At 43.6% G+C, this 13,468-nt stretch overlaps 1 protein-coding gene across 3 annotated transcripts in view; it reads left to right on the forward strand.

Moving 5' to 3' along the window:
- The window catches only part of LOC124036057 (BDNF/NT-3 growth factors receptor-like), a 95,924-nt gene extending 83,210 nt beyond the window's left edge, over positions 1–12,714 (forward strand). For all 3 annotated transcript variants that reach the window (XM_046350174.1, XM_046350172.1, XM_046350173.1), the window contains 2 exons: positions 10,245–10,403; positions 10,739–12,714. In XM_046350174.1, coding sequence (XP_046206130.1) covers positions 10,245–10,403; positions 10,739–10,924 — 345 coding nt within the window. In that variant the 3' untranslated portion in view covers positions 10,925–12,714. The remainder of the gene's footprint in view (positions 1–10,244; positions 10,404–10,738) is intronic.
- Positions 12,715–13,468: the final 754 nt, after the last annotated feature.

Below are 13,468 nucleotides of genomic sequence, written 5' to 3' on the forward strand. Positions count from 1 at the left end.
TCCACCGACCTCAACCCAATTGAGATGGTTTGGGATGAGTTGGACCACAGAGTGAAGAAAAAGCAGCCAACAAGTGCTCAGCATAGCTCCTTCAATACTGTTGGAAACACTTGTTTGGTTAATATATGTTATTTCATAGTTTTGATGTCTTCACTATTATTTTACAATGCAGAAAATAGTAAAAATAAAGAAAAACCCTTGAATGAGTAGGTGTGTCCAAACTTTTGACTGGTACTGTATATATTTGAAAAAACATATTTTATGGGTGATTGGAAGTGATGCAGGCAATTACATTGATGGAAGTTACAATCTATCTGCAATATTAAAGCTGATGTACCCCCTTAAAAAAGGAGGGGGAGGAGTCTCATAGTGAAGCTCCTCCCACACAGCCAGCCTAAAGCCTCCCATAAGCACAGTTTCAAACCTGCCTCATTGCCATGGATACCACGGCCTCTGAGGTCACTACACTAAACTCACTACACTAAACTCACAATTCTTGCCCAGACTAGCGGTGAGTTAGTTATTTATGAGAGAGAGAGAGAGAGAGAGAGAGAGAGAGAGAGAGAGAGAGAGAGAGAGAGAGAGAGAGAGAGAGAGAGAGAGAGAGAGAGAGAGAGAGAGAGAGAGAGAGAGAGAGAGAATTTTCTCAACTCAGAATATTGAGCTATAAAAACCATTGGGCCCTCTGTCTGAACATGCCAGTAAAACTGCTTCTCTTAATTTTTGATGAACCCAGGATGTTAAGAACAATTAATCAAGGGCTTCCTGACAATGAAACACTCAAACGCACACACAGACATAAACACAAACAAGCACACACATACACTCATGTACATACTGAGGTCGCATTTCGTTCTGAACCAAACCAATATTTTTTCGTTACATTCCACTGTTCTGACCAGCAAAATAGCAAATAGCAAAACAGCAAAAAGTTATTAGATTCAAGCTCCAAAAAAGAAACAGTTTATATCATTAAATTATGTTCCTTTTTAAACCTCTGAAATAAATCTACATTGTTTTACATTTAGCTCGACATGAAATTAATTCACCAATCAGTGAGGATAAAGCAGCTTGCTATGAAGCGGCAAGATATTTACAAGCATTGGACAGACAAGTGTAGGGTGCAAGATCTGACCACAATTTTGCAGGTGGGGAGAGGTTGTAGGAGGGTGTAGTACTAGGCTTGGCTTGAAGTACTGGACGTCTTGTTTTGTTGTGACATGCATTATCTTATTTAGGCCCACAGAATTATAACTACAGAGGAGCGGCTTCTATGAAGGAACTTTGAATGTCTTTGAACTTCAAAAAGTTGGCTCAACATTGGACCAGTTTGTGTGTGCAGAGCGGCAGCAGAATTGAAATCAAAACCTGTCTTACCTTTTTTTAGTTAATAAATTTGATGTGAAACGTGATAACTATAGTATCCTTAACTAGCATTGAAAAGGTTAATCGAATCTTCTCTCATTAAAAATCTTCCTCCCTAATTTCTGAATTACACTTGTAATGTCAGTAGGCTCTGTGTCAGAGGGGGAGGGGCTCGTAGTCTACACAGGATTTTCAACTGGCAGGCAGACACTGGATTAAGTTTCTGAGTGACAGACTGAGGGCTTTGCATAGGTGCTTTGTTACATTTTTTTTGTGGGACTGGAAAAAAAAGGCCAGGAATGTAAAATAACATTATTAAACGCTTCCCATGCTTTTAAAATTACTTTTCTGTTCCAGAACATTATAGATCACTTTCATTCGCGGTTCTGATTCTGTTCCTCAATTTTTTGTAAAAATATTTTCCAGTTTTTGGTTGTTTCCTGAACCTGTTCCAACCCCAGAAACACACACAAACACACTCTAACATACAGTGCTGCTAGGAAACTGTAAAAAAGTTGCAGTCACTAAGATCAGGAGCACAGCATTAATATTTCAAACCACTCCACGTTTTACAATGTGATAAAACAAACAACGATAAATAAATACACTCACTAGATGTTGGCTTCGCCCTCAACCCCACACTGTTCTTGACCATGAATCCATCGCAACATACACACTGTACTTGGAAACTCAAGTGGGGTTTTAGTTATGTGAAAACACTTACAGTGAGTTATTTGGTGAGGAGGCGTCGGGAGCCTTTGAGAAGGCGGACTAGAGATGGAGCCAGATTGGTTTACACAAACAAACACACATACCGGGGATGACTATCTCTTGGCTTTAATGGACTGATAAAGTAAAGGCTACTCTGACGGATAGGAGAGAAGAAGAGACCACGCAGGGCTGAGTGGGCAGCAGACAGCGGTGGACAACAACAGTTTCCTGTATCGTGCAGTGTCTGGGACGATATGACTGTACTGGAGCTACAGTCCTAAGCATTAATAAGTCCACCTGTACTAAAGCACAGTGGGAGTAACTGCACATGAGGGACAGGGACATACAGTCCATTCAGAAAGTATTCAGACCCCTTCACTTTTTGCACATTTGTTACTTTAGTCTTATTCTAAATACATTAAATTAAATGTTTTCCTCATCAATCTACAAACAATACTCCATAATGACAATGCGAAAACAGGTTTTTAGATATTTCTATTAAGGTATAAAAAACAGAATACCTTATTTACATAGGTATTCGAACCCTTTGCTATGAGACTTGTACTTGTGAGCTCTGGTGCATCCTGTTCTATATCGTGGAGCTCCACCCATATGGGAGCTCTGCTCCTAGTGGTTTACCCTTCTGCCTAGGCAGCAAATAGCCTGAGAGAAACTTATGCACACACCTGCAGCCAATGGGAGTACAGGTGTCCCTATGTTGCAGACAGAGTTCAGTGTGTCAAATCAGAGGGCATGCTGTCCGGTCCTCTGGCAGTCTCTATGGGGGTGCCACAGGGTTCAATTCTCGGGCCGACTCTTTTCTCTGTATATATCAATGATGTTGCTCTTGCTGCGGGCGATTCCCTGATCCACCTCTACGCAGACGACACCATTCTGTATACTTCCAGTCCGTCCTTGGACACTGTGCTATCTAACCTCCAAACGAGCTTCAATGCCATACAACACTCCTTCCATGGCCTCCAACTGCTCTTACACGTTAGTAAAACTAAATGCATGCTTTTCAACCATTCGCTGCCTGCACCCGCACGCCCGACTAGCTTCACCACCCTGGATGGTTCCGACCTAGAATATGTGGACATCTATAAGTACCTAGGTGTCTGGCTAGACTGTAAACTCTCCTTCCAGACTCATATCAAACATCTCCAATCTAAAAATCAAATCTAGAGTCGGCTTTCTATTCCGCAACAAAGCCTCCTTCACTCACGCCGCCAAACTTACCCTAGTACAACTAACTATCCTACCGATCCTCGACTTTGGCGATGTCATCTACAAAATAGCTTCCAATACTCTACTCAGCAAACTGGATGCAGTTTATCACAGTGCCATCCATTTTGTTACTAAAGCACCTTATACCACCCACCACCGCGACCTGTATGCTCTAGTCGGCTAGCCCTCGCTACATATTCGTCGCCAGACCCACTGGCTCCAGGTCATCTACAAGTCCATGCTAGGTAAAGCTCCGCCTTATCTCAGTTCACTGGTCACGATGGCAACACCCACCCGTAGCACGCGCTCCAGCAGGTGTATCTCACCAATCACCCCTAAAGCCAACACTCATTTGGCCGCCTTTCTTTTCAGTTCTCTGCTGCCTGTGACTGGAACGAATTGCAAAAATTCGCTGAAGTTGGAGACTTTTATTTCCCTCACCAACTTCCGACATCTGCTATCTGAGCAGCTAACCGATCGCTGCAGCTGTACATAGTCTATCGGTAAATAGCCCACCCAATTTTACCTACCTCATCGCCATACTGTTTATATTTACTTTTCTGCTCTTTTGCACACCAATATCTCTACCTGTACATGATCATCTGATCATTTATCACTCCAGTGTTAATCTGCAAAATTGTAATTATTCGCTTACCTCCTCATGCCTTTTGCACACAATGTATATCGACTCTCTTTTTTTTCTACTGTGTTATTGACTTGTTAATAGTTTACTCCATGTGTAACTCTGTGTTGTCTGTTCACACTGCTATGCTTTATCTTGGCCAGGTCGCAGTTGCAAATGAGAACTTGTTCTCAACTAGCCTACCTGGTGAAATAAAGGTGAAATAAATCAAATAAAAAAATGTTAGGGGATGCTTCCCCTCAATCACCCTCCCATTATCTTCATTAACTTTGTATGGACTGAAGAAGCCGATAAGAGAAGAGAAGAGAAGGGAAGAGAAAGACTCAGGACGAACCCGCCACCGAATTCCAATTCTCAACGTCATTCATCTCAATGAGCACACCGGTGTTTCTCTTTTAAACTTCTTGCGACGAGCAATCCCGTATCCGGGAGCGTAATCATAGCCTCAAATGCATTAGCATAACGCAGCGGACATATATACCCCTAGAAACTTTTCCTATTCATGAAAACCGCAAATGAAATGAAATAAATATATTCAAACACAAGCTTAGCCTTTTGTTAACAACACTGTCATCTCAGATTTTCAAAATATGCATTACAGCCAACGCTAGATAAGCATTTGTGTAAGTTTATCATGGCATAATGCTATGCTAGCTCTGCTGGCAGCAGGCAACATTTTTACGAAAATAAGAAAAGCAACCAAATTAAATCATTTACCTTTGAAGAACTTCAGATGCTTTCACTCAGGAGACTCCCAGTTAGATAGCAAATGTTCCTTTTTTCCAAAAATATTATTTTTGTAGGTGAAATAGCTCCCGTTTCTTCATCATGCTTGGCTGAGAAATCGACCGGAAAATGCTACAACTATAACGCCAAACGTTTTTCAAAATTTGCTCCATAATATCGACAGAAACACGGCAAACGTTATTTAGGATCCATCCTCAAGGTGTTTTTAACATATTTATTCGATAATATATCCGTCGAGGCAATTGGTTTCTCATAAGAAGCGATTGGAAAAATGGCTACCTCAGTATTTTACGCAAGATCTTCTGTGGGAAGACACCATGTGACCACATGCTATATATGGTCCCTTACGGCCATTCTTCAATGGAAATTACTAAAAAGACGTCGCAATGCTGTAGACACCTTGGGAATACGTGGAAAACAGCCATATAAGGAGTCATTGGCATGAGGCGGTTTCAAAAAATGCGGCACTTCCTGGTTGGATTTTTATCTGGGTTTTGCCTGTAACATCACAGACAATATCTTTGCAGTTTTGGAAACGTCAGAGTGTTTTCTTTCCAAAGCTGTCAATTATATGCATAGTCGAGCATCTTTTCGCAACAAAATATCTTGTTTAAAATGGGAACGTTTTTCATCCAAAATGTTTAATAGCGCCCCCTAATGCATAACTGGTTAATGCAACCGCTGTGTCAGTTTCAAAAAAGCTTTACGGAAAAAGCACACCATGGAATAATCTGAGTACAGCAATACAGATACCCGTCATGTTATGGAGTCAACAAAAGTCAGAAATAGCATTATAAATATTCACTTACCTTTGATGATCTTCATCAGAATGCACTCACAGGAATCCCAGTTCCACAATAAATGTTAGTTTATGATATCCATAATTTATGTCAAAATATTTCCTTTTTGAACGCGCATTTAGTACAGTAATCCAAATGCGCAGGCCCTAGGTCCAGACAAAGCCAAAAAATGTCAAACTATGTATATAATCAATCTTTAGGATGTTTTTATCATAAATCTTCAATAATGTTTCAACTGGAGAATTCCTTTGTCTTTAGAAATGAAAGGGAACGGAGCTAACTCTCACGGGCACGCGCCTGACTGAGCACATGGCCTTCTGGCAGACCCATGACTCAATCAGCTCTCATTCCCTCCCACTTCACAGTAGAAGCTTGAAACAAGGTTCTAAAGATTGTTGACATCTAGTGGAAGCCTTAGGAAGTGCAATATGACACGCACTTGAGGGAGAGTGCGAGGAGCAGGCACAGGATGCACAGGGCTGTGGAGACCCACTGGAGACCTGGTGTGTATAGCCGGCATCAATGGTACCGGAACTTTAACACACTTCTTATGACGAGTATGGGGAGCTGACTCAGGTGGCACCAAGCTGACAACACGTTCCTTTAGTCCAAATCGGTGCATCCTCCACCAACTCAACAACTCCCATCTCTCTCTCCTCCAAATTCTCCTTCTTCTCCCAGACTGGCTCTGGTTCACTCCTCGGCTCTGCCGACTGCTCCATGTGCATCCCCAAAAAATGTTCTTGGGGTTTTTGTGGCCTTCCTCCCAACTTCGTCGCTGTACCTCCTTCGCTGCTTCCGCCTGCTTCCATGGCAGGCTCTTCTCTCCTGCCATTATGTCGTCCCAAGTCTAGGAGGTTCTCTCCCTAATCTCCTCCAAAGACCAGGATGCCATTACCTCCAAGGCACGCTGCTTGTTCCGTTGTTGGTGGGATCATCTATCACATTCGTTATAATAAGTGAACCAAAGCGCAGCGTGAACTGGGTTCCACATCTTTTAATTACTAAGTGAAACTCACAGCAAAACAAACAATAAATCTCAACCGAACCGTGAAGCTAACAATAGTGCTAACAGGCAACTATCCATAGACAAGATCCCACAAAACACAATGGAGAAATGGCGGCCTAAATTTGATCCCCAATCAGAGACAACGATAAACAGCTGCCTCTGATTGGGAACCATACCAGGCCAACATAGAAATATAAATCACCTAGATGACCCACCCTAGTCACACCCCGACCTAACCAACAGAGAATAAAAAGCTCTCTATGGTCAGAGCGTGACATATTGACAGAATACTTAAGCATCTACCTGCTGGTTCAGATTAGTATGGCTCATATTCTGTTATCTGCCCACTAGCCATTGACAGTGTCTCCAGGCTGAGTAGGGAGGATTGTACTGAGGACGCAGTATATTGTGACACATTGTGTTACGGTACTGTGGGACTGTATCGCCGCAATTGCTGGGCCAGACCTTTTCATTAGGTGGGAAGTGTTAGGTTCGGCAGGGAGTACATTTTGGAGCATTGCACTCCGCCTAAAACCACTAGGTGCAGAGCTCCCCTATGGTGGCGGAGCTCCACGATATAGAACGATATTTACTGGAGCTGTAACTCCAGTTCTATGATTGGAGCAGAGCCCCATAGGACTTAAGGCCCTGCCAACCCCCAGTCTCGCTGAAGATAATATTTTTGAGAGGCTGATTGAGAGGAAGCATCCCCTTATATAGGGACACCTGTACTCCCATTGGCTACAAATGTGTGCATCATTTTCTCTCAGGCTACTCGCTGCCTAGGCAGCGGAGTAAACGACGAGGAACAGAGCTCCCCTATGGGGCTCCGCTTCATTCATAGAACTGGAGTTACAACTCAGTTAACTATTGTTTCCATTGATCATCCTTGAGGTTTCTACAACTTGATTGGAGTCCCCCTGTGGTAAGTTCAATTGATTGGACATGATTTGAAAAGGCATACACCTGTCTATATAAGGTCCCACCGTTGCCAGTCCACGTCAGAGCAAAAACCAAGCCTTGAGGTCAAAGGAATTGTTCATTGAGCTCCGAGACAGGATTGCATTGAGGCAGAGATCTGGGGAAGGGTACCATACAATTTCTGCAGCATTGAAGGTCCCCAAGAACACAGAGGCCTCCATCCTTCTTAAATGGAAGAAGTTTGGAACCACCAAGGCTCTTCCTAGAGCTGGCCAACGGGCCAAACTGAGCAATCGGGGGAGAAGGGCCTTGGTCAGGGAGGTGACTCTGACAGAGCTCCATAGTTCCTCTTTTGAGATGGCAAACCTTCCAGAATGACAACCATCTCTGCAGCTATCCACCAATCAGGCCTTTATGGTAGAGTGGCCAGACAGAAGGCACTCCTCAGTAAAAGGCACATGACAGCCCGCTTAGAGTTTGCCAAAAGCCACTTAAAGGACTCTCAGACCATGAGAAACAAGATTCTCTGGTCTGATGAATGCCAAGCATCACGTCTGGAAGTAACCAGGCACCACTCATCACCTGACCAATACCATCCCTACGGTGAAGCATGGTGGTCGCAGCATCATGCTGTGGGGAGGTTTTTCAGCAGCAGTGACTGAGAGACTAGTCAGGATCGGGGGTAAAGTTGAACAGAGCAACGTAGAGAGAAATCCTTGATGATAACCTGCTCCAGAGCGCTCAGGACCTCAGCCTGGGGCGAAGGTTCACCTTCCAACAGGACAACAATGCTAAGCACACAACCAAGACAACGCAGGAGTTTCTTCGGGACAAGTCTCTGAATGTCCTTGGGTGGCCCAGCTAGAGCGCGGCCTTGAATCCGATTGACCATTTCTGGAGAGACCTGAACGACCTGAAAATAGCTGTTCAGTGACACTCCCCATCCAACCTGACAGAGCTTGAGAGGATCTGCAGAGAAGAATGGGAGAAACTGCCCAAATACAGGTGTGCCACGTTTGTAGTACCATACCCAAGAAGATTTGAGGCTGTAATCGCTGCTAAACATTGCTTCAACAAAGTATTAAGTAAAGGGTCTTGAATACTTATGTAAATGAGATATTGTGTGTAGATTGATGAGGGGAAAGGCTGTCACTTAAGTGAAGGGGTCTGAATACTTTCTGAATGCACTGCATTTCAGAAATGCATTTTATGACATGGGTTATTGTTAGATGATTACCTGTTTGTTGCATTAACCATGTGCCTTGCTACAGCAAGACATTAAACAAACTCGACTTAACCTTTTAGTGCTCAGAACTACAGTATATATAGTGAGCTCCAAAATGATTGGGACAGTGAAAATGACTGTGAGGTTAAAGAGCAGACTGCCAGCTTTAATTTCAGGGTATTTTCATCCATACCGGGTGAACCGTTTAGAAATGAAAGCACTTTTTGTATTTCAAAGTATTCAAAGACAACTTCACTCATACGGTGCAGTGGGAAAGTATTTGCCCCCTTTCTCATTTTCGCTACTGTTATCAGATCTTCAACCAAAACCTAATATTAGAGAAATGGAACCTGAGTGAACAAATAACACAACAATGACATACTTCTTTCATTTATTTAATAAACCAAGTTATGCAACACCCAATGCCCCTGTGTGAAAAAGTAATTGCCCCCTTACACTTAAAAACTAGCTGTGCCACCTTTAGCTGCAATGACTCCAACCAAACACTTCCTGTAGTTGTTGATTAGTCTCTCACGTCACTGGGGAGGGATCAGCGGCATTTGTGGGTTTTCAAGCATAAAATACTTGTTTCAAGAACTGCCACAACATCTCAATTTGGATTAAGTCTGGACTTTGACTCGGCCATTTCGAAACTTCAGATTTGTTGCTTTTTAGCCATTTTCATGTAGACTTGCTACAATGATTACGGATAATGCTATTAAACCAGTCAGTGTGACCACCATTTGCCTCATGCTGCGCGGCACATCTCCTTCACATAGAGTTGATCAGGCTGTTGATTGTGGGCTGCGGAATGTTGTTCCACTCTTCTTCAATAGCTGTGTAAAGTTGCTGGATATTGTCGGGAACTGGAATACACTGTCGTACACGTCGATTCAGAGCATCCCAAACATGCTCAACGGGTGACATGTTTGTTGAGTATGGAGGCCATGAAAGAACTAGGACAAATGTTTGCTTCCAGGAATTGTGTACAGATCCTTGCGACATGGGGCCATGCATTATCATGCTGAAACATGGGGTGATGGCGGTGGATGAATGGCACGACAATAGGCCTCAGGATCTCATCACGGTATCTCTGTGCATTCAAATAGCCATTGATAAAATGCAATTGTGGTCGTTGTTCGTATGCCTGCCCATACGATAACCCTACCCTCACAATGTGGACATCATTAGAGTGGCCTTTTATTGTCCCCAGCACAAGGTGCACCTGTGTAATGATCATGCTGTTTAATAAGCTTCTTGATATGCCACACCTGTGAGGTGAATGATTTATCTTGGGATCAACACTTTACATGTTGCGTTTATATTTTTGTTCAGTATACTTTAAAGAATTCATCACAACTGGTGACTTGGTACCAAATGAAGCCTAGTTGCACTTGATTCAATGAATTCCAAAGAAATAAACAAGTAATTTGCAGGTCGTTAATGTTTAATGACCATTTGATCATTTCATTTGACCATTTAATTCATGACTAATTAAGTAGTTTCACAGCAAACAACATTTCTGTATCATTCAAAGAAAAGGTGTGTACAGCAGAACAGTGTCCAGGCTGACTGTTTGTGTTGGTGTTGGTGTAGGTGGGCGGTCACACCATGCTGCCCATCCGCTGGATGCCTCCAGAGAGCATCATGTACAGGAAGTTCACCACAGAGAGTGACGTGTGGAGTCTGGGCGTGGTCCTCTGGGAGATCTTCACCTACGGCAAACAGCCCTGGTACCAGCTCTCCAACAACGAGGTCAGTCTCACCTCTCACCGAACCTTAACCCTGACTCTTTGACCATACTCTACCTCCATCCTAGCCTATAACAATTCCATGAGGAGGTGGCAAGAAATCAGAACAGACTACCGGGCTAGCTCCATCCTAACTCCCTAGCTGGAATCTTATTCTAAACCCTCACATCCTCTACTTTGGTAAAGCTTTCCAAAGCTTTAGACTAAGCCTACAGCTCCAATGCACATGTGTAGGTCTGGAGAGGATTGGAGAGTAAGAAACGCAAAGACAATTAAATCTGGCATATCGGCTGGCATTCTGACACTAACCCTGTTTATCTGCCCCCCCCCCACACACAGGTGATTGAGTGCATTACACAGGGGCGTGTCCTGCAGCGGCCTCGCACCTGTCCCAAAGAGGTGTACGACCTGATGCTGGGGTGCTGGCAGAGAGAGCCCCACATGAGACACCACATCAAGGAGATCCACAGCCTACTGCTAAACCTAGCCAAAGCCTCTCCTGTCTACCTGGACATCCTGGGCTGAGCGGGTGTGCGTGTGTGTCGTGGCGTGTGTGCGTATGCGTACATGCACATGGCTGTACAATACAAGAGAGAATGAGTGTGTGCCTGTACGTGTGTGTCTATTGATGCACCTGTCCTCAAGTGTGTTTTAAGCTACGATCAAACTCTTTAAAGGCAATCAGAAGATTCCCCAACTGTTCCCTTGTGCCCTCCCATCTCCTCTCGCTCTCTCTATCTCTCTCTTACTTTCTGCCTACTTCTACTCTTTCATGCATCTCTTAACCTACCACCTTCTTCCTGCTCAAGATACTTTAAGAATGGTTTGCAGTGGGAATGCTTCTCCCATCGGCACAAAGGATTTTAAACTGTGGCTAAGTAGTCTACAGTAAATGTCTGAGGGCTCTATTCGAGCAGGCAGTGGGGTTTTTCCCCAATTGGTTTCTGCAAACGCCATCCTTCTGTAAATAAAACCCCCGAGGTCGAGAAGAGGTGCCTCCACTGCAGATAGGCTGTTTCTTCTCTGTACATAGAGGACCAGACATCGGACCCCGCAATGTCCTGCAAAGAGTTGAGATGCGTTGCTGCGTGGAAGGAGACATGGAAGCAACCAGACTGTTATTTTCCCCTCATGTCAACAAGTCATGACATAACAAGACATAACAAGATATAGTATTGCCCCTCATGCTGATGAGCAGCAACAAATGACATGCTATTGTATAACTGAAGCAATGATGAAAGTAAACTTAAAAGGGAGATTTGTGGCTGTTCACCAGTGGGTGCTCTTCAGCTGTCTGTCTGTTGTCATTGTCTGTGACTATGTACATGAAAGAGGGTATTTGATACATTTTGGGGGATGAAGATGTTTTAATTCCCATGTCAAGTGCTTATGTCATGTAATTTATCGATGTATGTGTCCAACATTCTCGGAAAATCCTGAGACAGAGAGTATGAGCAGGATCTGTGTCAGATCGCCCGTTCATGGTCACTGGCGAGGATCTCCGTTTAGGCGTGGTTGGGTCAACTGTGGGAGAGTCCTGGCACACACACATATCCCCCACCCCCTACTACTACACACACACACACACACCCAAAAGGCTTCTGCAGGAAATTGAATTCTGCATGTTTTATTATTTTAGCCCCACAGTGCTTTAGCGACGGAGCCCCAGCCCTCGTCAGTAATGGTGTAATGTATATTTCATTAAGGAGCTAATGTTGGCCATTAGCACAGTCTCCCCCTCAGACATTTAAGACGTATTGTTTAATGGGAGAGAGGGAAAGGAGATGAGGAAGTGGGGGAGAGAAAGACGATGAGATAGAGAGGAGAGGAGAGAGAGAGAGAGAGAGAGAGAGAGAGAGAGAGAGAGAGAGAGAGAGAGAGAGAGAGAGAGGAGGCCTGAATGTCTGCGGGGAAATAGTGAGATAACATCCATCATAGTGCGGTCTTGTCGGTTTTCGAACCCACAGCTGTTTGCTTCACACACCTCACATTCCTGTGGTGGGTTCCTCAACCACACACACAGACCCAGACACATACACACACCACCCACAAAACCTTCTCTTACACATTCAAGGTCAACTGTAGGCTCACCTAGACTTTCAAGATCATACGCCTGCATTATCATAGACAAACAATAAACAGACTTACTGAGATGTAATAACTTCATACAAGACTGTTTGAGTATCATGATAGTGTCATATGCTTCCGTAACTGATTGCATGTGACTGGTTTGGTCATATCCTCAGTACTTGATGGTATTGATATTTGTGTTCTTAATTATTATTTTATTAAAAAATTATACATTTTTTATGAGACAACGTTTCTGAGGTCTAAGTCAATTATGTGGTCTGAATCGGGGCCTGACTCCAATTTAAAGTGATCTAATTGATTATGCTGACAGTATTATGTGCGTGTGCCTCCGAAAGAGTGCAATACTTGGGCCCACATTGGGCTGTGGTCAAAAGTAGTGCACTATACAGGGAATAGGGTGTCATTGCAGACGTAGACTGTGTGTGTCTGTTTGGGTCCTTGCACATGCTGCTCTTTGTTGCATTTTCCTGCCTGCCTCTTGAAATAAACATGAGATCCAATAATGTACCATCCGTTCCAGACGAGAGAATGGATGTCTTTCTGTGCAAGAGCAAGTAGAAAATGCTTCACAGGTATTCAATATTGTTTACACAATAACGCTGTGCAATACAAAGCAACATTGTGTGCAACAACCTTCAGTGCGAGAGTAGTTGGCAGTGAAATAACTGCCAGTGTGAGAAAGAGCACTATGTGTCCATCGGAACTAAGAAACCACTCTTAAAGCGCTTATAGCCTACATGAATTGGCTAAAGTGGGACATGGCAGTTGTGGCGAGTAAGTGAATTGTCTATCAGAGGACTGAGTGAATTGTCTATCAGAAGACTGAGTGAATTGTCTATCAGAAGACTGAGTGAATTGTCTATCAGAGGACTGAGTGAATTGTCTATCAGAAGACTGAGTGAATTGTCTATCAGAAGACTGAGTGAATTGTCTATCAGAAGACTGAGTGAATTGTCTATCAGAAGACTGAGTGAATTG

Source organism: Oncorhynchus gorbuscha, linkage group LG05, assembly GCF_021184085.1.
Source record: "Oncorhynchus gorbuscha isolate QuinsamMale2020 ecotype Even-year linkage group LG05, OgorEven_v1.0, whole genome shotgun sequence".
Classification (NCBI taxonomy): domain Eukaryota; kingdom Metazoa; phylum Chordata; class Actinopteri; order Salmoniformes; family Salmonidae; genus Oncorhynchus; species Oncorhynchus gorbuscha.